The sequence below is a fragment of the Penicillium daleae genome, assembly GCF_028827525.1.
Source record: "Penicillium daleae strain IBT 16125 chromosome Unknown utg000008l_segment0_segment0, whole genome shotgun sequence".
In the NCBI taxonomy this organism is placed as follows: Eukaryota; Fungi; Ascomycota; class Eurotiomycetes; order Eurotiales; family Aspergillaceae; genus Penicillium; species Penicillium daleae.
Window position 1 is genome coordinate 4,990,299 of NW_026623156.1, and position 24,198 is coordinate 5,014,496.

General features: G+C 52.3%; 7 protein-coding genes across 7 annotated transcripts; 3 read left to right on the forward strand and 4 right to left on the reverse strand.

Moving 5' to 3' along the window:
• Positions 1-421: 421 nt before the first annotated feature.
• On the reverse strand, positions 422-2,727 carry N7458_010303 (putative C6 transcription factor; the record flags this gene model as incomplete). The annotated part of the gene is made up of 5 exons (XM_056913685.1): positions 422-849; positions 909-1,044; positions 1,105-1,486; positions 1,545-1,982; positions 2,048-2,727. The coding sequence occupies 5 exons, from the start codon at positions 2,725-2,727 to the stop codon at positions 422-424; spliced, it is 2,064 nt and encodes a 687-aa protein (XP_056762534.1).
• Positions 2,728-3,303: 576 nt separating this feature from the next.
• On the forward strand, positions 3,304-6,174 carry N7458_010304 (F-box domain protein; the record flags this gene model as incomplete). Its single annotated transcript, XM_056913686.1, has 2 exons — positions 3,304-3,374; positions 3,471-6,174. The coding sequence occupies 2 exons, from the start codon at positions 3,304-3,306 to the stop codon at positions 6,172-6,174; spliced, it is 2,775 nt and encodes a 924-aa protein (XP_056762535.1).
• A 492-nt stretch (positions 6,175-6,666) lies between these two features.
• Positions 6,667-9,189, reverse strand: N7458_010305 (putative C6 transcription factor (Leu3); the record flags this gene model as incomplete). The annotated part of the gene is made up of 5 exons (XM_056913687.1): positions 6,667-6,980; positions 7,037-7,887; positions 7,950-8,387; positions 8,452-8,894; positions 9,001-9,189. The coding sequence occupies 5 exons, from the start codon at positions 9,187-9,189 to the stop codon at positions 6,667-6,669; spliced, it is 2,235 nt and encodes a 744-aa protein (XP_056762536.1).
• A 1,877-nt stretch (positions 9,190-11,066) lies between these two features.
• Positions 11,067-11,345, reverse strand: N7458_010306 (uncharacterized protein; the record flags this gene model as incomplete). Its single annotated transcript, XM_056913688.1, has 1 exon — positions 11,067-11,345. The coding sequence occupies one exon, from the start codon at positions 11,343-11,345 to the stop codon at positions 11,067-11,069; it is 279 nt and encodes a 92-aa protein (XP_056762537.1).
• Positions 11,346-12,730: 1,385 nt separating this feature from the next.
• On the forward strand, positions 12,731-15,098 carry N7458_010307 (uncharacterized protein; the record flags this gene model as incomplete). The annotated part of the gene is made up of 2 exons (XM_056913689.1): positions 12,731-13,256; positions 13,318-15,098. The coding sequence occupies 2 exons, from the start codon at positions 12,731-12,733 to the stop codon at positions 15,096-15,098; spliced, it is 2,307 nt and encodes a 768-aa protein (XP_056762538.1).
• Positions 15,099-16,299: 1,201 nt separating this feature from the next.
• On the reverse strand, positions 16,300-18,580 carry N7458_010308 (serine/threonine-protein kinase; the record flags this gene model as incomplete). Its single annotated transcript, XM_056913690.1, has 3 exons — positions 16,300-17,479; positions 17,543-17,787; positions 18,149-18,580. The coding sequence occupies 3 exons, from the start codon at positions 18,578-18,580 to the stop codon at positions 16,300-16,302; spliced, it is 1,857 nt and encodes a 618-aa protein (XP_056762539.1).
• Positions 18,581-21,295: 2,715 nt separating this feature from the next.
• N7458_010309 (uncharacterized protein) lies at positions 21,296-23,926 on the forward strand (the record flags this gene model as incomplete). Its single annotated transcript, XM_056913691.1, has 1 exon — positions 21,296-23,926. One exon carries the CDS (start codon positions 21,296-21,298, stop codon positions 23,924-23,926), a length of 2,631 nt encoding a protein of 876 aa, XP_056762540.1.
• Between the last annotated feature and the right edge of the window lie 272 nt (positions 23,927-24,198).

The following is a 24,198-nucleotide window of genomic DNA, read 5'->3' on the forward strand; positions in this document are numbered from 1 at the left end:
CTTCCGTCTTCATATTTCACTCTCCCAACTCATCATCTTTGGGGGTTTGTTTTTGTCATTTGCGGGCAAGGGGCAGGTCATTAGATGGTTTCCTTGGGAGTTCGTTCAAAGCATTCCTTCATCTTTGAGACGATTGTAAAATAGCGCTTCGGGGGTCCCGATTTCTCATTGTTTCTTTATTCTCCATGTACAAAATTTGGTCAGATGCTTTAATATGAAAAGAAACTTGAGTCTGATAGACTGATATTCTTCTGTATTTGCACGGTCCAAGTTGAATGTGGACCTTTTGGGTATATACACTGCAAGTAAGATGCCAATCTAAAGTACACGCCCTGCCTGCCCTTATAAACCAAAAACCTATAAATAGAAAAGAAGTATCAACAACCCAACAGAAAGAGAAATTGTCAGATACAACTTTCTCTTATCCCTCATGCAGATTGACGTCCTGGAACACAGAGACATCCCAGATGCCCGTCATATCGAATGGGAATCCATCCATTGTACCGAACGTATTCGAAATAGACATCATGTCATCGACAATATCATTATTGGTTTGTGTCTCGGGCAGCGAAATCGCAGCAGGGTTGACCAGCCCGGTATCAGCCATTGCCGCCACAGTAAGCGGCTGATCGATGGTAGCACCTGTCCCAGGCAGTCGGTGCATGATTCGTTCGCAGTGGTCCAGGCACATGTCCGCTACATCCCAGTCTTCTTCTTCGCGGACGCGACGGAGCACGTTGCGTAGGGTTTCGACGTTGGTGAGACAGGACCGCGCTACTTCAGTGTCGTTTGTTTCGAGTGCGCAGCGGACCAGGAGGGTGGCTGTGGATGTCAAGTGGAAGGCGCTGTCTTTGGAAATTGTCAGAGGTGGTTACACAAGATGAGATGGGGAATCCATGAGGACATACATGGTAGCCAGAATTCTTTAAAATTATCTTTACGCAGCGAGGTGATGAAGCGCACGATGTCTTCTGCGGACTTGCGGCATTCGGTTTGGAAATAGCGACGAGCCTCGGGGTTGTCGGTCTCTGCATTGTTGACCTCCTAAAGTCCACGAGTGAGTAAATGTTTCGGAGTATAGTTCTGGTGGAAAGAAAGCCATACATTCAATTCCACTCGGCTGACAAGCATCTTGACTGCCAAAAAGGCAAGTTGCAAGCTGCTCGAAGCAGATAGTTGCTCTCCGCGGTTATTGACCGGTGATCTCAACCAGTCAGGAAGAGAGTCCTCCCACATATCTAGATCCGTCCGAATTTGTCTAATCTTCTTGGAGCTTTCTCGGGCTGGTTTGGCCTGCAAGCCATAGACCAAGGGCAATAGCTCGCCAAGAATCTCGGTCAACTTGCACAAGAAGATGTGGCAGTGGGCGGCTCTCACACGCTCGGTGGTGCGAAGATTGGGAGGAACAAGGCTATCGACACTAGGCAAGGGTACGTCGTACTGCGTTTTGGCGATTTGTGGCGGTACACCGTGACCAAAGCTTCCCCTGTGAAACGCATTAGAAGATCATCATTGGTGGTAAATGGTTGCGCAGAGTGGCCTACCAGCGATCATGAATCACGACACCCCACCAGAGACGCACGCGCTGATCCTTTTCTTGTTGTGAAAGTTTCCAATGGCTCGGGTCGCGGTTCAAGCCAAGACAGTTGGCCAAAGACAACATACGTCCACAGCTGATGGCGTTGCCGGTCATGGAGAAGATAGGTCTTCCCGTCAAGTCAATCAGTGCGGCACTAATGGTGGACAGCCCAGGTGCAGAAAATTCCTCGTGTAAAGCAGCCACCGTCATGTTGACCGCATATCGAACGTCTGGCTTAGGATGGCATGAGAGCTTCTGGGTATGCTTCCAATACACGAGGGACATCGAATATACTTGGCAGATCAGTGAAGCTGGGGGATCTTCAAGTCCTTCTGTGATATAGGACTCCCAGAACTGTTCGCCGTCGAAAATCGGGAATGCGACATTGAACCGGTCGATGAAGCTATGAAAAGAAAACGTGATTAGCCCGCAGGAAAACATCACAATATCGGTCATCGTGGTCCTTACAGTCTGACAAGATCATGTTTGAAGGGTCCGAGAATCTGCTCCAGAATCTCCCTCTGATTTTCACCAGGCGGAACTCCCCGGCGCATACCCTTCCTCCGCCGCGAGATGGTGGTATAGAGGACAGGCTTCCGCGGGTCGCTCGAGTAGATGTTGTATGGGTGGCTATTGGGCTCTTCAGACAGACTAGACCGCTCAGGGGGCATGTGTTGCTCAATAACCTGCGCATCCTCCGCAACCATGGGCCCGACAATGAGGACTGACTCATTGTGCGGGTCGTCATCTTTCCGCCGCGCATCACTTCCACGGCGACCTGAGGAAGTCGTTCCCTGCGGACTAGGTCCATTGGTTGACTGACGCGAGGGAGGCAGTCTTTCAGGGCTGCGCTTGCGCTTCTGTCCTGGCATGGGTTCAGCCGGCGGCGCTCCCGACCACGGCTTGGTCTCCGTTGTGCTCAACACCGAGGAGTCCGGGTTGGGCTCCTCTTGATAGTGACAATCTGCCCCCTGTACGCGACATAGGAGGCAGGACTGGCCCGGGATATCGACTGTGCATCGGGACTTGCGCTTGCGACATAGGTCACAGGCGCGGACCTTGTGCGATCGGTAGGGTCGTGCGCCGGCGTTGAACCCGGGCGACGGCAGCTTCGAAGTGGGATTGACTTGCAGTGTTGCAGGCGCCATGATGCGCAGACCCGAAAACGAGATGCCGACAGGAGGGTGGAATTGAATGGACGTGGGAAACGGTCTGGGGAAAAGATCCCGGGGACTTTTCGGAGTCGGCCGATCTCAGTTGGGCAAAATGAGGGGTACAGCCCGGCCGAATGCGACGAGCATAGAGCGCGAACAAGGGACGTGAGCACAACCGTGGGTCAGGGCGCATTATAGTTCATGGTGCGCTCTGTAGAGTCCACATTCTCACGCGATCTGTGGCAGTTGACGGGGGAGGATGTTTTGGAGATTGAGAAGTTGGAAGGAGGAGATGGAACCCGTTGAACTGCTCCGCTCTGGCTCTCTCCAACTGTCCTGCCTGCGTCCCTCGGAAACGAAAAAAAAAACGAGACTAAGCTGAATGCGGGGAACGCTGACTCAGCACCACGTGCCTGGCCCAGCTAAGTTATTTATGGCAACTCGGGCGATCGACGCGACGGGCGTTATGAGGTGGAGGAAGGAGGTTGGGAGCACAGCCACTCTCTCCAAGGCATCTCCAACTTGGGCCTGCCAGCGCCTAATTCCGCATGTCGGGAACCGTTGGTGATCATGGAGGAGGAGGTCTCGATTCCTCGAGATACGGGCGCCTTTGATCGGCTGCCTCCAAATGTAATTGAACGGTAAGTGAGGCTTTCCACTGGATCGGACAGTGTGCCCTCCCCGCAAATTCCACAAGGCCATGTGGCATTCATCGTGCCTAACACGTCCCCGCGTAGCATTCTCTATGTCGCCGATGCCAACGTCTTTGCATCTCTGGTGTTGCTCAACCGACAATGGAGGCGGATATCCGACTCTCCGTCTTTGTATGCCTACCATTTATCGCAATGTCCCTCGTTCACATGGACAAGAGGGGCAACCCCCGCGCCAAGCGAGACCGACTGTCTGGCAGACCTCAAACGCCAATTTCTGGAGGAAATCAGACGCAATGCCTTTGACGTCTTTCTACGGCCTCGTCGGACCCTCGTTCGATTGATATCCAGTTCTATGAGCTCATCCACCGCGTTTCCCCAGGGCGAAGTGTTTCGATTTTCGTTCTCGGCTCATGGTGAACTGGTCCTATGTATTAGCTCGTCTCGCATCGTCGTGCTAGATGTGGCCGCAGAACCGGTAGCTGTAAAATACGAATTGCAGACTCGCCGGCGACCCTTGGGGGCGACTATTCAAGATGATGGCTCCCTTCTTGCCGTTCTATCCTCTACGCACAGGGTCAATATCTATCGACTGTTGAATGATGAAGTCAAGCATTTTCAAACGATCACCTTGAATGATGCCCCCAGAGACTTGACCTTCTCACCTATGGGAAGCGTCCTGGCTTTGTCCTTTGAGGATTGCATCGAGGTGTATGCCGTGGGAGAAGAGGTTCTGTCGATAGAACGCCGAGCTGCGCGTTGCCCTCGTGTTGATGCGCTTTCTTTCTCCCGGGATGGTACTATGTTGCTTGGATCGGCAACGGACAATGAACCAGGTGGCATAGTCACGATCACAGCTCCCTTCTATACGGACATTGGCATAGACGCATTGCCACAGGAGCTTCAAATGCGCATGTGGACAACGCAGATTCTTTTTCCAGAGACCACTCCAGAGTGTACTTATGCTTGCCTGATGAATGGTCACGAAGAAGCGGACGATAGCTGGATAATTGGCTACGACAACGCCCTGGCAGCTTTCCGGGCAATCAGACTCAATAACTTCAATACCGGCGGTGTATATTTTGCTAGTCCCTTTCTGGCTGATGAATTGCGAGAAACACTGCCCGTTATGCTCCCATCCACGGATAGTGCGGGAGAACTCGTTGCTCTAGGATTTCAAGAGTCCGAAATATGGATTTATGGAGTGCCTGCTCGTCTTGACATGACCCCACCAATCCCCGAAGGACAAGATGCCAACGACTCCCATTTTTGTGGAAATCATCATAGCGAGGGGCAGTTGGTTCCTCGTGACAACCGGGCTCAGCTGGAGAAGATAGTTCAGCAACCCAAGAAGGCGCTGATTCGTGGCCGACGGATCACTGATATGCATGGAATCACATCTGCTCGCTGGGTACGATGTACTGCGTCAAGCCAGCCACGTCGTCGACTTGTTGCAGTGGCGCCTGGTGGGGTACGCCCACAAGTACTCGGTGAAGAAGATATTCCCGTGGACGGTGGGAGGATACTGGTCCTGGACTTTGAGAGATCAACTACGAACGGCGAGGAGACAGAGTTGGATATCGAAGTGGGAGAAACTGCCCCAACGATGCTCACGGAGCCGGACTCTTCACTAGACACCGAAGTCGAGCTGGAGAGGCGACGCACTCGTTTACAGCGTGGAGATACGGACCCGACGACCTTGACGGGCCCTGTTCATCGCCCATCACGGGCACATGCTCGAGAAACTCGTCGGGCTGCAAGTCAACATGCGCTCTCACACCTTCATCGAAGCACTTCTGCCGTTGTAACATCTCCTGACGGGCCGACCCGTGGCGAGGTGGTCGATATCCCTTATGATAACACCCAGCCTCGATCGCAAGACACCCTTCACCGGGCTGCTACAGCTGCGGCATCCACGCGAGGACGTTACGATCCACGATATCGAAACACGTCCGGTCGTCGCCAAATCCCACATGAGAGCGACGCAGACAACTGGGTGCCCCCGCCACCGCCGTATACGCGCGAGGCCGATCAACCTCTGCCCGACGATCTGCAGGTTACACTGCTTCCAAGCAGGTCTCCAACTGCCCAGAATCCCGATGCCCCTGTTCAACCCGTCCAGCGAGCACAAACTGCCCGAGTGGCGCGATCAACTCCATCGGATCGTTCTAGAGCACAATCTGCTTTCTTACAAAGACTCGGTTCAATTACCAGCAATAGACGTTCTGGGAGAGGTCGAAGAGAGTCCCCTACAGCTGCCGATGAAACCCCTGGTCTGGAGCGAGTCCATCCCGACATACCGCAAGTACCTCACATACCACATCAACATCTCCCCAACCACAACCCAGCAGTCCAGAACAATCATGCCTGGCCTTCTCGCTCCGACATGAGAAACGCACCCATACCCAATCTCCCAGTCGCTACCAACCACCTCCGCTCACTCCAACCTCTCCCAACCCTAGCCCTCCACCCAGCCGAACATTCATCTCCCCAAGGACAAGCCACACTAGGCGCAACCCTCCTCGGCGAAGACTACCTCTCCTACTCCGTGTCTTCCCCCAATCTGCTGCACATACCACAACCATCTGGCAACGCCTTGGATCTCACCGATGAAGACGAAGAGGTGCAGATCCTTGCAAGGCAGAGGTCATTCCGCCGGCGCGTATCAACGGAGCCGAATAGCTTGCCGCCGCCGGCGAATGAGGAGTGGCGGAGGCGTATTGAGGATTGGAACGAACATACTATCCGGGAACGGAGCCGGAAACGTCGAAATAAATGCATTGTCATGTAGTTTTTGTTTTGCATGTGTCTGATTTTGAAGACCGTGATACCCTCGTTAGATATCTAGATATTTGAATATAATCTAGCATGCATTGAAGATCTCGGAAAGAGGAAAGTTGAGGAGACCTTTGTTTATAGGCAAAATTGCTACGCACCTAGTCTTCCTCCGACAGGCTATGGGAATCAACTCGTTTATGCGGCTCGTACCTCCAGTCGACACAAAAGACAATAGAGAGAAAACGCTCAGTCATTGAGCACACATGCATCACACATCAGGTAGAATGTCGTACAATGAGACTCGTAAAATAAATCAAACGACATGGGCAAGGCCCACACCTCAAAAAAATTGACAAAGAGATTGAAAACTCCCAAAAAAGTATCAGCGATTGAATCCGTGTGGTATAGTGATACAAACAGAGGCGTCCATAATATACGCCCGCATAAAACCAACATAAAACGCCAACAGAAAGTTGTAGAGGGAACTATTTGAGGGCACATGCCTCTATGCAATGCCCTGGGGTTCCATGCCGCCCATCGTAGAGTATGAGTACGGCAGGTCTACCAGGCCGTCGAGCAGCCAGTTCAGCGGGTCGAATACCTCGTAGTTCGGCTCCATGAATCCGCTCGGGAGTCCGGTGACGCTACTGCCTGGAGCTTGTACTCCAAGGCTAGGTTGCGTCAGCATAGGTGCAGGTGCAAGACTTGGGTCACTACCAGAAATTCCAGGCGTGGATGACTGGGTGCGTGGCAGGCCAACGGAGGACGCGGCAGATGAATCTGCTGCAGAATCGGGGTTGGTGGGGTTTTTGAGATATGCTGGAAGGAGCTGTTAGTATAACCATTTTGGAAGACCGAAAAAAAGATTGTCTTACCTTCAATGTTTCGACCTTTAGTCCGCGTATCCTCTCGCCATCGCCATACCGAGTCGAAAAGCAGAGACATGCTCATTCGACAGCGAACCTTCAACCTCAAAGAGTCATCCACGTCGGTGTTATTTCCAGTCGATCGCTGTGTTCCACCTCCAAGCCTCCACATCTGGGCAAGTACTTCGGCGAGACGTTCAGGTAAATCATTACTGGAGACCGACACGCCACGGATGGCCCAGATGGTACGGTTGAACAGATTTTTCGTGTACTCCATATCAATATGGGATGAGAAGAAACTCTTGCTCAGCTTGAGAAGAGTACAGCCAGCTGCAACCATCACCTGGTAAATGTAATAGGGGGTATAGGACAGCACGGGCCCGACGTCCGTTTCAAGATTCATGACAACCTCGAGGAAGGTTGTAGTTGCGACATATAATGAGAGAAGACGTTCGCGGTAGTCTTTCGCTGAAGGTTCATCGAAAAATGCAGAAAGGTGCAAGTGAAGGTTTGCGGCACGCAAATACAGGTTAGTTATGGCTAAGCTCGCTGTTAGTAGAGGATTCAACGCGGGGGAGAAGATGGTGGATTTACAATCATTTTGCGCCTTCAGCTGTTCCTCGAGCTCGTCGAAGTCACGCGAAAGGAAAGAAATCATTGTATGTCTTTCTTGGTCCGTGGTAAGCCCGACGGGGTCTCGTCGATTGCTGTAAAGAGCTCTGGTGATTTTGTCACAGAATTTCTCAACCTCCAGCCTAGGCCTAATGTCTGCAGGTAACTTGAAGTTGGGGTCCAAGGAGTCACTCGACAATGTCCAGTCGTAGAGTGTAGAGGGGGGCTGGCCATAACCAGTTGATACACTAAGAGAGAGGAAGGATTAGTTTGGCACTCGAGCGTGGTTAGACCGCAAGTATAATCATACCGCTGCGCAACAATATTGCAAATAGCCCAGGTTTGCACCTTATCCCTTAGTTCCTCTTCAATAAGCTCCACGCGGAATTTGCTAAAGTCTTGGCTGTGCGACGGGCGATGAAGACCAAGCTGCATTGCGACCTGGATCATCATACCACAGAGCATAAATGTTGGGTCCGTAGAGGTACTGCTGGTTGGGAATGGCCATGAGCAGAGCAGGCAGAGCGCCTTTACAACGTGGTAGCTTTGGGGAATATCTGCCAATGTGCTCCACACAAGGCGCGTGACGGGCCCTGCGAGAGAAGTCAACAGGCCCGAATCGCTTTGGTAGCGTCTAGCTCCGACGCTGATGATTGTCCAGAAAAGTAGAGGCGAGGTGGTATAGTAGTCGTCTGGGGTCTGCGTGCGGTTGAGGAATGGAAGAAATGGATGGTAATACGTGAAGAACCTGTCGTCGTTAGAACCAAAAAGTCCTGTTAATCATGAAGATCACCGACGGTGCTGAAACTTACAGATTAAACAGTTCTGTTACCTTCTCCGGAACTACCATCACATCTTCAATGCGTTTAAATTGATGATTGCCGTTCCGCATGTAGTTGGAACCATCAAATCCCGAACGCAAATCGAGTAGTGACGCGACCGCTTCCTGCGAGCCCATGTACTGATCTGCCGACATGGCCGAAGGCGTTTGGTAAACACCTGCGGGGCTGACCTGATTTGATTCCTGCTTGGGCGTCACTTGGCCTGCAGCTAGCGGTGGCTGTTGCGGGTAGGTGCCTGGGCCGGAATTTGCTGAAGCAATTTGCTTCCGAAGCTGGACAATCTCTCGTTCCATTTCCGCGTTGCGACTGCGCTTCCCAACTCTCTTGAAGTTGGACTCGATCTTACAGTCGAGTTTGAGTCGACGACATCTGGAACAGTCGGTCCAAGGGTCTTGAATGACATCGCATCGAAGCTATACAAAATCATCCGACTTAGCAATATGCATGGTTTTGCGCGACTTGGTCCGAGCAAACACCACCACCTAGCTGGGCCGCATAGAACCTAGCAGGTGTACGTACCTTTTGCTGACGACATTCGTTACAGGCGCGCTTTACAGGTTGGCGCCTCTTGTCATCGCGGTCGTTATCCTCCGCGTCGTCGATACTGCCCGGTGAACTATCCATCCCCGCAATAGTCATATTGCGCTTGCGACCGGGCACGCCATCGGCAGCGGCCATAGAGGCAGTCGTATGATTGACACCCGCCATTACGGGACTCGTGGCTGCTGAATCATTATCAATTTTCGCAATGGAATCCGGAGCCTGGGTCTGCGACCCTCCGAGTCCGCTTGTTCGCCCAAAAGACGCCAGGCTGATGACGTTGCTGCAAGCGGGGCCTAGAATTCCGAGGAGCGGCGGGGAGAATTGCTCGTCGAAGGATGTACAGACAACACGGAGAGGTTGTTCCGGCAGCGATCCTAATGCGCAGTCACTTTTTTCAGGCGGAGATTGATCTTTTCGTTCTCCGCACAGGCCGTGGAATGCAGACCTGCACTGTTGCACCCAGCGAGAATGACTCAGCGCGGGGGTTCTCACGTGACATGGTCAGAAGTCCACTGGACGAGACACTGATGTAATGTTCAGGCAAAATCAGGCAGCAACACCGCCGGACTTGTCCTCAAACTCCCCGGTCGACCAAACAACATTCGGGAATCCCTCCGTAGTGCCAATTTAACGAAAAGCTAATTTGGTGGTGAAATGACAGTCTCTGAAGTCTCGAGCTCCAGCTATGTATCACTCATACCCGCAGGTTCAGTTCGCCGATGCAATTTCACTATGACGGTGGTATAGAGGGCGATCTATGTACAAATACAATATACACCGATGATCCACAGTGGAAGGTGATGGTGGTTGGCGTTGACTAGTGGCGAATCGAACCGCTTTCGGATTTCGAGAATGCTTCCTCGCTTAAAATCTGTTCTGTACCTTTGCATTGGCATGATCGAAAGTGGGACTCAAATAAAGCAAGTGTGTATCAAGAGATTCAAGACAGCAACAAGACCGCTAGACCGTGCACTACCGGCCTTTGAAAAATACCGAGGATACCAGCGACTCTCTATACTCAGATCGTGCAGGCTGATGTCCGATTCAGAGTCGGATCTTGGCAAGGGACTTTCCATTGCAAGCTTCTATCTTTTCGCTCTATGACCCTCTGGAGAGAATGGGTTGTAATCACGAGTGCGGGAAGTGGGATTCCCGTATGGAGGATAGCGAATGTTGGCACGAGCTACTTGTTGAGGCCCAGGACCACCTTGTCCTCCGACTATATTCTCTCCATGATTCAAGTCATCAGGAAAGCGCCGTTTGGAACTACTTCTGCTTGCGTTCGTAGATTGATTACCTTGTTGCGTCGACCCGGCGAGGCGACCCCCACGTCTAACAAAACGGTACGTGGGCCCTGTCCTGGATAGATCTTCAGAGCCTTGGCTAGGAACGTAGACAGGAGCCTCAGGGCGAAGCAGATCTGGCTGTCTACTAGAGGGGAGCTGTTTCATGTCATTCTCCGCGCCCGAGCGGATGATGATTGTAAAGCTAGGTCGTGTCAGCGGCGATTCACCCTTCAAGAACTCAGGAGAGGTACACCGAAGATGAGGGAAATTCTTAGCCCTGGTACGGTCGATGGTGGAGGTAATGTTGAAACGATCCGGCGAGATTCATTGGATTGCGGGCTCTCAAGCTTCCTGAGGTTCAGCTTATCCAATGGCAAAGGACACCACCAAATAGTATCTCCCTCCTCCAAGACACCTTCGTCCATGAGGTGTCGCCGTAAAAGGGTAAATTGAGAGGATGATATGGCTGACCCATTGATCCAGTCTCCTTCGGCTGAGCGATCCATGCCGTTCACCTGATTAGGTAGGATGTCGCTGAACCGGAATGGAAGCGGCAGCTTGGTTTGATCTGCTCAAATCACCTGGATATCAGCATTAGGAATGACCGTGGCTCTTTGATAGTCGAATTCGCCATTCGAAGGAGAATTGGTTGGCTAAGGCCGTACTGTGAGTAGGTTTTCTTCAACAGATCGATATATCGTTCCAAGAGCCGATACATCTCTTGTTTCAGTGCGATTTTCCTAGAGACCTGCACGTTTACAGGCAACCGGGCGAAGAAATAGAAACGACAATGGCAGCACGCAAACTGTCGCGGTGGTGTTTGGAGGCTACCATGTACTGTATCGCACCATCAACATCAACACTTCTGTCTTCGGTCGGCCCAGGCTTCTGAATGTGGCTCACCACAAGGGCGAAGATCTCGTAGATGATAGTTAGGACAGCATTCTTCTCCTGGTCGGTAGTCGCACCGATTTTCTGCCAGGCATGATGCTCCTGGAGGCCAGTCTCAATTGGCTCGTGTTTGGCTGACGGCATGTTCGGCGATGCTCAGAATAGGAGCTTGGTCAACGTTGGGGGAGTTTCTAGTAGGAAGTAGCTTGTTTGATCAAGTGATTTTAACGTTTTGATAAAGATCAAGAGCTATCTAAGACATTTAGGACCCCTCCACATAGAGGTACGATGCGTCTTCTCAAAACGATATTTTTCTTTCACATTACCTTGGCACTTTGATGTTGGAAGACCTGTTACGAAGAAAATGCTTATTCTTGGACTTGACGGATTAAACAATCGAAGAGACAGACCTAGATGAAAGCGCATTCCCTAATTTTTAACAACCACCCCCGCTGGTTCGAGTTCGACCATGGTTTCATATACTGTCTCGATCATATCACAAATAGATACTATCTTTTGTCTAGGAAAATGATACGACATGTCTGCAACGGAGACTGAAAATACTATCGCCTGGTCCTCTTCCAGTCTATTCTTTTTCATCTTGATGCTTGAACAACGATTGACCTTGCATAAGATCCTTAATTCATACCAACAATAATAATTTTCAGTTGTACCACAATTGCCACGTTTCCCGATCCCATACGATGATGTCATGTAGCCCATCGGACCAATCATGTCCGAAGGTCGCAATCGGGGGCTATACAGAACATCGCTAAGCTGCTCAAACCGAGGCAGTGCAACCGCAAAACGGCCAAAGCAACCAAACAAATATCACGAAGTGGGCCACGTTGCGCCCGACATCTCGATACCGTGTCCAAATTGTCAAGAGCTCTTTCATGTTTGATAGGCCTTGGTTCGATCCGGAAGCCACCGCCGCTACGTGATTCCTCTTCCAGATGACCCTCGCTCTCGTGCTCGGATCCGTGGTATGTTGTCGACTGCGGGGATCCTTCGGGCGCTGGGCGGTCCTGCGCCCCCCACAAGTCATGGCAAATGGCCAGTGCAATTGTTCATTCGATCTGCTTGCGAAGCTTGACCTGTTGTCCCGCAAGGCTTAGCTAGGCGGACTTTCTAGTGGGCTTCTAGTGTCGGTTGTTTGCTACTGTTGAGGCACTGCCTGGACCCTGAAGAGATGTTGGAGACAGTTATTGGTCCTGGGCACCCCCCGTCGGGGCGTTGTTATCATGGTATCTAATTATCTCCGAGTCCACGCCCACTGGTACGAGCATATGGTGATCTCACAGAGCCAGAGTTTCTTGGTTTCATTCGGGCGTTGGGGCCATTTCTGCTGCTTACCCGGCCGACGTTAGCCCCCCTCAATCGGTGGCATATAAAGATCCTTCTGGGGCCCCAGGAGTTCTCCAGGGTCAACTAACTCAATCATACCTGCCTAATACTCACGAATATACTACAACATTCTCGTGTGACAGTCTTTCTCAATATCCACTTTTCCTCTGTGAACCACAATCATGGGGTCCATCGAGGACGAAAAGTCCAAGAGCGCCCCCCTCAAGGATGCCGCTAATGGTGTCGAAGGGGCTGACGAAGCCTCCAAGGACAGCCCAGAGCGTCCGCCCTCATACAATCAACCAGAGGTTCAAATTCAACTGCCTCGGCTAAACCTCAAAGAGGTTCCAGGCAGTGAGACTACTCGAACCGTTACTCGCGACCAGGTTGTCGCGCATCTCAAGTTCCTCGCCGTGCTCGCGGATTTGCGGGACGTTGTCTCAAATAGTGACGGTCTCTTTGGTCTCTTTGATTCCGAGGCCGAGAAGCACCCCGACTCGCTCGACGAGGCTCGTGTTCGCATTCGCGAGAAGCGCTGGGCCGTGTACACGGCTCGTGCCGTTGATCGGTATCAGAAATGGTGGTCCGCGTGCCTCCCAATGTCCCGATCTGTTGCCACCATGGACGACTTGGTTTCGCAAACTTATGAAAAGATCATTGAGTGTGAAACCATGGTTCTGTGGACAGCAGAGAACATGCCCCCACTTGGTAAGTTTGTTTTCGGAGTGTCTCTCTATTCTCAGCTGCGTAACTAACAATATGTTGTCAGATATCTTGATGGTATGGCACTCTCATATGCTCAATCCGAGAGACTTCCTCGAAGATTGCATCCGATCTGGCAAGATGAGCACTTACAGAACCGGATTCCCCTTTTCTGCCGTGGATGCCTGTATCAACGATCGTACCTTGGAATACACCGTGCCCGACAAAACAAAAGGCCTTTTTGAACAACGACTCAAATTGAACTGGGACAATCTCCATGACCCACCCGGCAAGGATCTTGAATGTCCACGCTGCACACAGATCAACACGATCCTCTGGACCGAAGGGGGCATCGGGGAGTCGGTGAAAGAAGCCTTCAAGGAAAGTACTGGTTTCGCCGACCGGTCCTTCGCGACTACCTGCAAACACTGCAGGTGCCTTATCAACCATGACCGCCTCAGAGTCGCAAAATTCCGTAGCGACCTGGTCGAACTGCTGCAGGACAAGCTGCCCATGCCAGGGTCCCTTTACAATATCAACGGCGTTCCGGAAGGGCCATCCAAAGGCAGAACTCTGCTACTCCATACATACATGCTATTCCCATCTCTGCTGATGGCAACATTAGGAAGCGAGCTGCTTGCGTTCACCGACCCCCGACTGGATCGGTGCAAGGATATCGATGCACTTCGCAAGCAGCTTGAAATGAAGCTACGGGACCGGAAGGCAATTAGCAAAGCGCACCGGGGTATGTTCCTGAATAGTTCCATGGTGCGGCCCGGCGAGAAAGTACACTTCCGGCGCATGATGTCGCATTACTGGGAGAATTTCAGCCCCTTCGCGCTCGATCTGGTCGGCGCTGTTATCCGTCAGGGAACCTTTGTCCAGAAGATGGACAACATTGACTGGTTGCACTCGCCCACGGTTATGGAAACTGCAGACCGCCTGATCAAGAAGTACCACGTCTTCTTCCAAATCATGCTTGACAACCCGTCGAAAATGGCCGTTCCCACATTGGACGTCGATCTCGCCTGGCACACGCACCAGCTCCAACCACGACGATACTACAAATACAGCACTCGGGTGATATCAAACGGAATTCGCATTTTCCTCGATCACGACGACAAAGTCGACGAGAACAAGCTCTCCGAAGCCTTCGAATGGACAAGCAAGATGTACCGCCGCGCCACAGACGGCGCAATCTACAGCGAATGCACCTGCTGGTACTGCGAAGCCACCCGCGCACCAGATCTATACGACCGAATCTTCAACGTCGGCTCTGCCTCGCGCGCCCGCGAAAACGCAGATACCCTCCACGACCGCGAGGATATCTCCTCCGACCCGGACAAGAACCCGCATATCTCTGCGCACAATGCGGTACGTCCGTCCAGCCTGGCGGCTCAGGATCCTCGTATTGGACAACTCCAGCGCATCCGTCTGCATCAGAACTATGAGAAAGCGATTCGGCGCGCTGAGAAGCGCGGTCGTACTCGGCCTGATGCGAGGAAGAGCAGGGATGGTGGCTACGAGCCGTATTACTATGCGCCGTATGTTTGGGGCTATCCCGTCATGATACCTTATTATGGTCCATATATGTGTGACCCGGGTATTAGCTCGAACTCTTATGCCTGCAACCCGAGCTGCATGAATGTCAGCGCCGGTGCGGTGGGCAACTGTTGCTCTGGGACATGTGGCGGTGGCGTGGCAGCTGGCTCATGCGGTGGTGCCGGTGCCGTTGGCTGTGCTGGTGGATCAGGAGCTGCTTGTGGAGGAGGTGGAGGTGGAGGAGGTGGATGCGGAGGGGGAGGAGGAGGAGGCGGTGGTTGTGGTGGCGGCGGAGGAGGAGGATAGAGAGTATATAGGGGCATACAGACCCCAGCTAAGAGGAGGTCATACTAAACCAGGGAGGATCTGAAATCAACGCTGTTTGTCTAGCGTCACTTTGTTACCATAAGTTAGGGGGAGTTAACCCTATACTAAGCAGTACAAATCTTAGCTCAAAGTATCTTACCATCTGACCTTTGCCACTCTGCTAAGATCAATACTTCTGTCTTTGTTTTATACAAGCACGCATCCGTGGGCCATTCTTCCTATTGCCTTACCGCTACTCTACCTTGTTTAGGACATTATTATTCTCTTGCTTCGGGTCTAAAATGATACTTTGAATGGATCTGCTAGATCTAAAGAATTGGATGGAGCAGGTCATAGTGAATTTACAGGGATGGAAACGAAGCCAGAAGATTCTTCCACGGGTTTAGAGATCTATGTCAAGTCCGAATAGCCAAGTATGAAATCGACTACTCAACGAGGAACATGTTACTACCATAGTCCCGGTTCGAACGTAGGAAAGAGCAAGACAGTCTAGACGCAACGCAAGAAAAAAAGAGCACCTACTACATGATCTACCGAAGCAATGGGCATAATACAGAACCAAAGAGCCAAGGCAGCATGGTGAGAGAAAGAGGGATCAAAAAAGGACCCAGTCGCCATACGGACAACATAGGAGTAGCGAGAAATGCAATTCGGGAGATCTTCGATGACGTCACAGAAAGAGATAAAAAGACGGTGGAAATAGTGAGAACCCAGATGTAGGCACAAGATAAAACAAAGTTAAACGTATGAGATCCCTATGGAAACAAGACGAACTCCATCCGACCAGTGCCAGCAAGCTCCCCGAGCGACGCAGAAGCACAAACGATGAAAACATAAGGCAGGGAGATGCTGATGAATAGGCGCAGTCATGTTCTTCTGCTCGTAATCAAAAATCTTGAAATATGTATGCTCTTCCTCGCTGGGTGGATCAAAGGACATGTAGAGACAGGTAGTAGAAGGATGAAGGTGTAGATGGTAGAGGATAAGGATAAGAGGTATTGATCACGACGAGTCAAGGTGGAGTCGTGTAAGATCAGGACATGAGATGTGAGAAAGAGGGAGATGGGAATCCATGCATCATATCACTCGTCAAAGCAATTAATATGGAGTGGTGTCACCAGGAAAGGAGAGAGGGCAGGAAGATCAAGTCTTTGGGCCGTATACAAGTCCCGATATTTGTTTAAGCAACTGGCTGTTCTTGGTTGCGACGCCCACGCTTCTCCAGCAGGGTTGCGCCATCCAGACTGAGCTCGAATGGTTCGTGCGGCCTACGGCCAATGACACTCTTGGCTGCAGCGGCGACTTTAGCGTCATGTTGTCCGTAACCCTGCTGCTTGGGCTGGCGATGCGCCTGTCGGGCCTGAGCAGCGCTGCTCTGGGCGCCGAGGTTCGTGGAACGCAGCTTTGCTTCCATTCCAGCGACGTCACCTGCGTGGGTGTTGGACTTGGCAACCTTGAGAGGAGGTTGTTCGGTGGTTTCCTCATCACGGGGACGGTATTCAGGTTCGTCATCGTAGTCTTCATTAAGGGATCCCAGGGCAGACTGGAAGCCAGCCAGCGGGTGGCCACTTCGGGCAGCCTGTTGGCGGTTCCGCCGGCGCTTGCCTTCTTCTTCTTGTCTGTGAACTGCGTAACCGACATCAAAAACTTCGCGCAAGTTGAAGGCTCCGGGTGAGCGGAAGTCCATCCGGCGTTCTGACGCCAAGGAGGGCGCATCCAGGATGCGGGAACTGGCGGGCTGGTAGGGAGCTTGATCAGCGCCAACGGGGATGAGTTGTTCTGGGCCATCCTGGCGAGCCTGGCCAAACGGTGTGGCCAAGGGCGGAGCATCAGCGGCTGGGGTAGTTTCCTCATCGGTTTGACGGATCCAGGGGTGTGCGAGGAATTCTTTGATACTGTAGCGCTTCTCGGGGTCAACAGTCAAGAGATGCGAAATCAAGTCTTGAGCGGATTTGGAAATGTCGTCCCACCAGGGCGAGAGGAAAGTGTATTGTCCGCGAGCCACCTTCTCCGTGAGCACCTGAATGCTTTCGTCGTAGAATGGAGGGAAACCACACAGCAGAGTGTAGAGTACGCAGCCCATAGCCCACATATCTACACTCTTCGAGTACCGCTCGTCTTTTACAATTTCCGGTGCTGTGTAACCGACGGTTCCACATGGGGTCATGGTCTGGCTGTCCCAAATCACCTTGGACAGACCGAAATCCGCGATCTTGATTGTGCCGATACCACCAGAGCCGACTCCCGCGATGAAGTCTCCTTCGTCTTCCTTGTCTTCATCGCCCGGCTGCTTAGGTTTCGGATGCGTGCTCGGAACGAAGGGAGCGGGATAGAAGAGCAAATTCTCTGGTTTGATATCACTGTATTGCGCAGCAGGTGAGTATAATCCATTCGACCTAGTGGGGGGCATGATCGCTACGTACCGATGAACAACGCCGGATGTCTCATGCAAGTATTCAATGGCCTTGGCGACCTGAACAATTACGTGTCGGCTCAGGTCTTCGCTAAAGTATGTCAATCGCACAATTTGGTGGAACAATTCTCCACCTGGGCAGAGCTCGAGAATGATGTAGTAATATTGCCGCGATTCAGAAAAGTCAACCAACTTGACGATGTTGGGGTGGTCGAGGTTGCGCATAATCTGGACTTCCTTGAGGATATTCGCTCGCTACAAGACCGACAAGAGTTAGCAACGGGATAGCCTGACGCGACACTCGAAAAAGGAATGGTATGGCAAGAACGCAGAGAAAGGAGAAAAGACAGTGGCACAGGAGTCACCACTACCGATCGAGGTCAGTTGTGGTGTAGGAGATTGAATGCACACCTCCGCCGCCCATGGGACGTTTTTGACGTTGGGACGAAGGTGGTCGGACTACAAGAAAGAAAGATATTGGCGATGGTATTCTCCCCCAACATGGAAAGCACACCTCGAGTCATGAAATCCAACACCAGAACAGAAGGAAACAGAAAAGATAAAGACACGAGCAGAGCCAAGGAATTAGGAAAGCAAGACCTTCTGGTCGCCCTACCTGATTGCTGTTCATTTCGAATTTGCGCACGACCTTGATAGCCACCTCCCCAAGCTCGCCCGTAGCATCCTTGGCGCGATAGACATTGCTGAATGCGCCATCGCCCATCTTATCCACCAGGATCCAACGGTCGAGACCAGGATATTGCGGCATCTTGGAGCGGCTTGTTCGTTCCTCCTGAACGAGGCGTTCGATTTCCACGGACCGATCGCGCTTCACTTGAGCGTCAGTTTTTTGCTGGGTAGCTTGACCATTACCTCGCGTATCACTGGTATCGAAAGCTTCCAACGCCGGAGCGAATTGACCGTGTGGTTGTGGCTGCTGTTCGGCGTGGACGGTGGACACATCGGTGGTGGGTTCAGAATGGGGCGTCACTAGGCGAGCTTGTTTCCCATGCCGGATGAAATTCTTGATGTTCTGTATTGTGCTCATGATGGGAAGGAGGAAGGGAGAGAGAGACAGCAATCTTTGAATCGTGGACCGGTGTTTGCCAGAGGATAAAGGGAAACAAGAAATTGGCAGGGCGTCGGACGTGGGGTGGTGGTTAGGCAGTCAGCAGGGGAGGAGACGAGTTGAGGTTGGTGGGTGCCTCGCCACAGATAAGGTTAAGAGATGTAAGAGACACGAAAAGAGGCACTGAGAGGAAAGGTAAGGGAAGATGGTCAGGGAGGGAAAAAAGGAAAACCGGATGAGGTCAGAGTTCCCAAGATTTGCAGTTTAAGCCAGCGGAGGGGAGAAATGGGGGAGAGGGGGAAATTGGAAATTGGAAATTGGAAATCGAGAAAAACGCCGATGACGACGTGGGATCTTCGGGGCGATGTCATCGAATTGGGATTTCGTGGCTGTTTTGGCGGGATGGCCGTTTCTCTTCCCCGCCAGGACTCGTCCTCGGGTCCGACGAGAATGAATTTCACGATTCGTGAACTGGTTCGGGTTGCCCCTGAATGACCAACTTGCGTAATGAATCTCTAACGGATAATCTCTCGTGAATATTGGAATTCCCAGCATTCGTCGAATTCTTCTATCTTCCAATCTCTTCACTACTGGAGAGAGATACAGGGACATACCAAACCCTCTCCGTTCAAATACTGGCCGATTGTCGTCATCGTCATCGCCGCCACTGACGGTCCACCTGTCAAACAATTACAGTAGACCAGACCCCTAGATCAATTGATACGACTATCTACGATTATACGTGTGCTAGGATCCCCGCTCAACCAGCTCACACTGCTACAGTGGGTTCGGGTGCAGGATGATATCTCAACGACGTCGTCCTCATCTCCATGCGCTTCTTTCTTTGGCTGGAGTGCGCCGCCGCATGTTTTCAATCGCCAAGTATGACTGCCTTTGACGGCTCTTGCCCCGCTAGACCACTGCCTATTGCCTTCTCAACCCTGCTAGCCTCGCCCGTTCCCGTTGTTCAATATGTAACTTCTCCTCCTGGTCCTGGCTTTTCCAGCTGAGTGTTGCCCCCAATCCTTGGGTCACACAGACCCGTTGTTCGCAAAACCAGGATCTCCAGCGTTCCCCCCGGGGTATGAGATCAAGTTGCCGACCTTGGCCAGCCAAGTTGGTGGAGTTGATATCGTCATCCTCGCCACATCCCCCTACCCTTAGCTCCGATACGACTACAGTGTCAACGCTTATTGTTCCTGCTCAGTTGCGCCTGGTTATTCTTGTAGGTGGGTCCATATAGTCGCAATTGAATCCATTCACCTATTACCTCACTCGAGAAAGCCCCAGGCCTAGGCCGGTATCCTTTTTATGCATCCAGCTCGTCAGCCCCGAGGCTAAGCAGCTCTGAGACGCGCATTGAGCCCGTGCAGGATTGGAATGTGTGAGGCCTGTGGCTTGCACATTGAAAAGAGACCTACTTAGACCTGCATTTCAAAGACCCAAACATCAAACATGTTTGATGCAAGGAGAGTCGGACATCAGCGGACCAGCGACCCTGAAACACGTCGTGTCCACGTATTCTATTCGATCTACTGTAGCATACTCGGGGGCCGCGCCGCCACACCCAGGAATTAAGAGAAAAAAAGAGTTCGAGGATCAGGAACGCGTGCCTTTTGATCCTCGATCCCCACATGGCCCAGCCCGGAGGATAATGTATATGGAGTGACGACTTGTTGTATATAGTACTCGAGTATTCTCAATACTTGTGGTTTGCTCGTCGCTTGTGCATACGCTGCTTACATTTGGAAGACGAGTCCTATCGTACGTGAGCGTCCTCATTCTAACCCGATAGGTTGATACTTGAAGTCTCACTGGCATGATATTCACTGTTTGAACAGCTGTCAACCTAATCTTCGACGGAAGTATACGGAGACGGAATTGGGGAACCCAAAGCGAGCTGCAGGGGCCAAGGGGCGGATTAGGCCAACGGTCATTTTCATTTGCTTGTTCCTTTGATCCATCAGACGAAACGCTAGTCCAGAACTCCGTACACTTACCCAGAAGGAGTTGAAACGCAGGCCCCGAATCATTATTCCATAGGGTTACGTGTTCATCAACCGATTCTGGGTGATGTCTTCTTTTTCTTCCTATCTATCATCCTCGACTTCTCTTCTTCTGCTCTCTGCCTGTATACTTCAACCTCGATCTCTTCCATCCCTGGGCACCAACAGGTACATCCATCCATCCACCCTAAAAAGTCTCCGTACTCTGTACGGAAGACCGAGTTGTCCAGTTGCCTGCCGAGTCTTCCCCCTCCTCCCAGCCACCGAAACTACTTCCACCCAATCCCACCTGACAATCCAACGCTCCAAAATTATTCACCCTTACTGTGCCTTCTGTCCGGACAGACTGGTCGCTTCATCCTCCTAGTGGATGCACCAGCTGCAACTCTGGCCTGTTGACTCGGAACTGCCCCTCGAAACCGGGTGATCGACTCCCTTGCATCCCAAAAAGACCCATCTGCCTCGACTCATCTACTCGCTTGTTCTTATCTATCCAGCCAAATCCCCCCCCCCGGGTTCTCGGTCGGCGTCTACCGCGATGCGATCCTCGCGACCATCGCCCCAAATCCTCTAAACCCAGTCCTGCAATGCTATTATAACGCTCTGTCCACCTTGACCCAGTCATCCTACAGTCGCATTCGCCCAACGATCGCGAGGACTCGATTTGGTGAAGCCCGGGCCCAGCAAGATGCCTGGCGTGGAAGCGATGGGCGCATCGGTGGACACACCAGAGCGACCGCTTCTCAGGTCCCACAAGGCGCTCCCGCGGAGGGGCATCGTGGTCCCTCAGATCGACCTGGTCCAACCGGCCTCCCCGGAGTCAAATGGCACAGTCACTGCGACGCCGGCTCCTCCGCTCACTCCGCCCGGCGCAAACCAGGAAGATAGCATGGGAGAGGAACAGACGCCACGAAAGATAACCTCATCGCGCTCTGAGAACCACTCCACGGGGATCTTGACGCCGCGTCGGCCCTCCAAACCTCCCACCCCCGACGTGACACCACCGCGTACAACTTCCATCAAGCGACCGACCCTCAACAATACCGTGCACCTGTCGTCGTCATCGCGCGCCGAATCCTTCCAGACTGCCTGCGAGAGCATCTCGTCCGATGGCGACATGGAAACTCCCGTTCGATCCACATCCCAGTCCGCGTCGCAGAAAGCCAAGAACCGAACACCCTCGACCAGCAGAAAGAATGCGCGGAGTGGTGTCCGCGCAAAACTTACATATACCAAAGAAACCCCACCCTCTGCTTCACAGCCGCTCAGCGAGACAGAATATGAAACCGGGTTCGAGTCGTTCGATGGAGAGTGGGCGTCTATCCAGGATGGGTCTCCAACGCCACTGGTTGAGAAACTGAAGCCTCCAGAGTCCCGAAATGCATCAAACCAGAAACCAAAGCCAGATCAAGATACGCTGGACGTACTGCATCTCGACAAGTCTCTGATGAGGGAAAAGAATCTGCGGGATAGGGTCCAAAACATGCATCAAGTGGTCGAGAGCCCGTCGATGGAACGATTTCGCGAAGATATTGGCTGGCCATCCTACGATGGACCTTCCCATGTAGAAGAAGCAGAGTCACGCCGTTTATCAGGAGTCTCCTCCACTTCCACCGTCGAGGCGATGATCATCGATTCTCCAAAGCGAGCCCACCGATCCTTGCGACACACTGAGAAGAGAACCTCCCTCCGTTCTGCAAGCTCTCCAATCACCAGATCCGAGCGTGCATCCATGGCCTCCAATCCAGATTCGCAACATCGTCTTGTTCACAAGGTGGCTCGCATTTCGGAGCAGGACCGTCGGAGCATTTCATCCGACATCTCATTCTCCACCAAGACGACTGCAAGTGCACCTCACACTCCAGCTGATATAATTCCCGTAGTGGTCATCCCCGAGAGACGCTCGTCCCTCAAATCTGGACCAAACAGTCACACTTCGTCGAAACCTGGCTCCCAGCGGTCCAGTCGACGACCCCCACCTGTCTCATCGGATGGCTCTGTGAATGTCCCACGGCAAAGACCGCGGACCATGTCAGATTCCGTATCTGCAAAGTCCCGAGACATGGACTCGAGAGGACGTCTCGTTGGTCGACCCGTCATCCCCCCGCGGAGCTCTTCGCTTTCTGCGCCGACAAGTCGCAATAACTCTCGCGCCACATCGCTCACCTCGGAAAGTCTGCGGAGTCATACTCTGGCGATGGATTTGGAGATGCAGAAGCGTCGTGATCAGCAGCCCGTTTCGCCGCCTCGCCATAATATTCTTGGTCCCAATGGCTATGGCAAGAGTTTGTTGGAGCCCCCCAAGTTACCGGGGATCATGGTGAGCTCAACGGACGATATGGCAACTCTGCGACCGCCGTCATTACCGTATACGCAGTGGTCAATTCCATCATCCTCTCCGGGTCCCATTGAAATTCGAGAAGCCACCGCTGTCAGTCTCTTCGCGCACAACAATCGATCATTGCTGTTAGTTGATCAACGGGTACCGCTCGACCAACGCGCGTTCCCAGCGTTGGAGCAAGGATTGTCGACCCATGAGACCAATCCCCAGACCCCAGACAATCATGTTCAATCTGGAGAGATATATGTCGAATCCCCGTTGAAAAACCCTCGTCCCCCGCCCAAGCCCCCAGTCTCCAAACCTCTGCCGCCACTCCCAGCACAGGATGTGGCCACGGACTCCACCAAAGGAAATGTGGGGGGTCTCGTTCGCCGATGGAGCTCCGCTCGACGCCCGCGGAGTGCACGCCCCCGGTCGGATTCCTTCAATGCCATCACTCGATCGCTCTCGATGCGATCCGCAAAGAACCGCAAAGCAGGGATCGAAATGGATAGCCGCCTGCATCCTTTCTGGCGCCCACGTGGTTTCTGGGAAGACGTCCCCGGATCCCCCAAGAAGGAGAGACCTTCAATCCAGACCCCCGCAGAGCCTGGCTTCGTCAGTAATTCTTTAGGCCTTCCACAACAGCGGCTCATCTTCGAGGGTCCGCCCGCCTTGAACCGCCGCAGCCCCGAGATGAAGCGCTTTTTCAATGGGCTCTCTTCCTCGGCGCGTTACCATGCCAGCCATGGCAGTCTGGTCGACCATGGTGGTATTTTGCGCACTGGATCACCGCTATATCAAAATCGCTACCGCGCCTTGTCCCGTTGGGGCATGCGCTGGCGATCATTGTCGCTCCGTAATGTGCGCGCCCGAATTCAAAGAGTCCGTCAGCGTCGTGACGAGCGGAAACGAGCTTCACGCCGTGAAACGCTGAAGCAGAGCATCGGTGGCCCTGTCTATGTGGTGTCTAGTGCGACCAATGGGGTCGTGCACTGAGATTCGCCTTTTGATTTTTTTTCCATGCTCTTATGATCTTGTCCACTGCATTCAGTGGATATGTTTCAGATGATGAAGATTACGATACATTTGGGGGCTTGCACTTGACACATTCCGCGCCTGCTTATGAAACGAGATTTTCCTCAGTTCTATGCCCTTGTTTCAATTTTTTTTTCATGTTTTTCTGTTTCCTTTGACGATACGAGATTCACGAACCGATATGTTACGAAGCACGATGATGACTCGATGACTTATGCTTATGCTCAACGCTC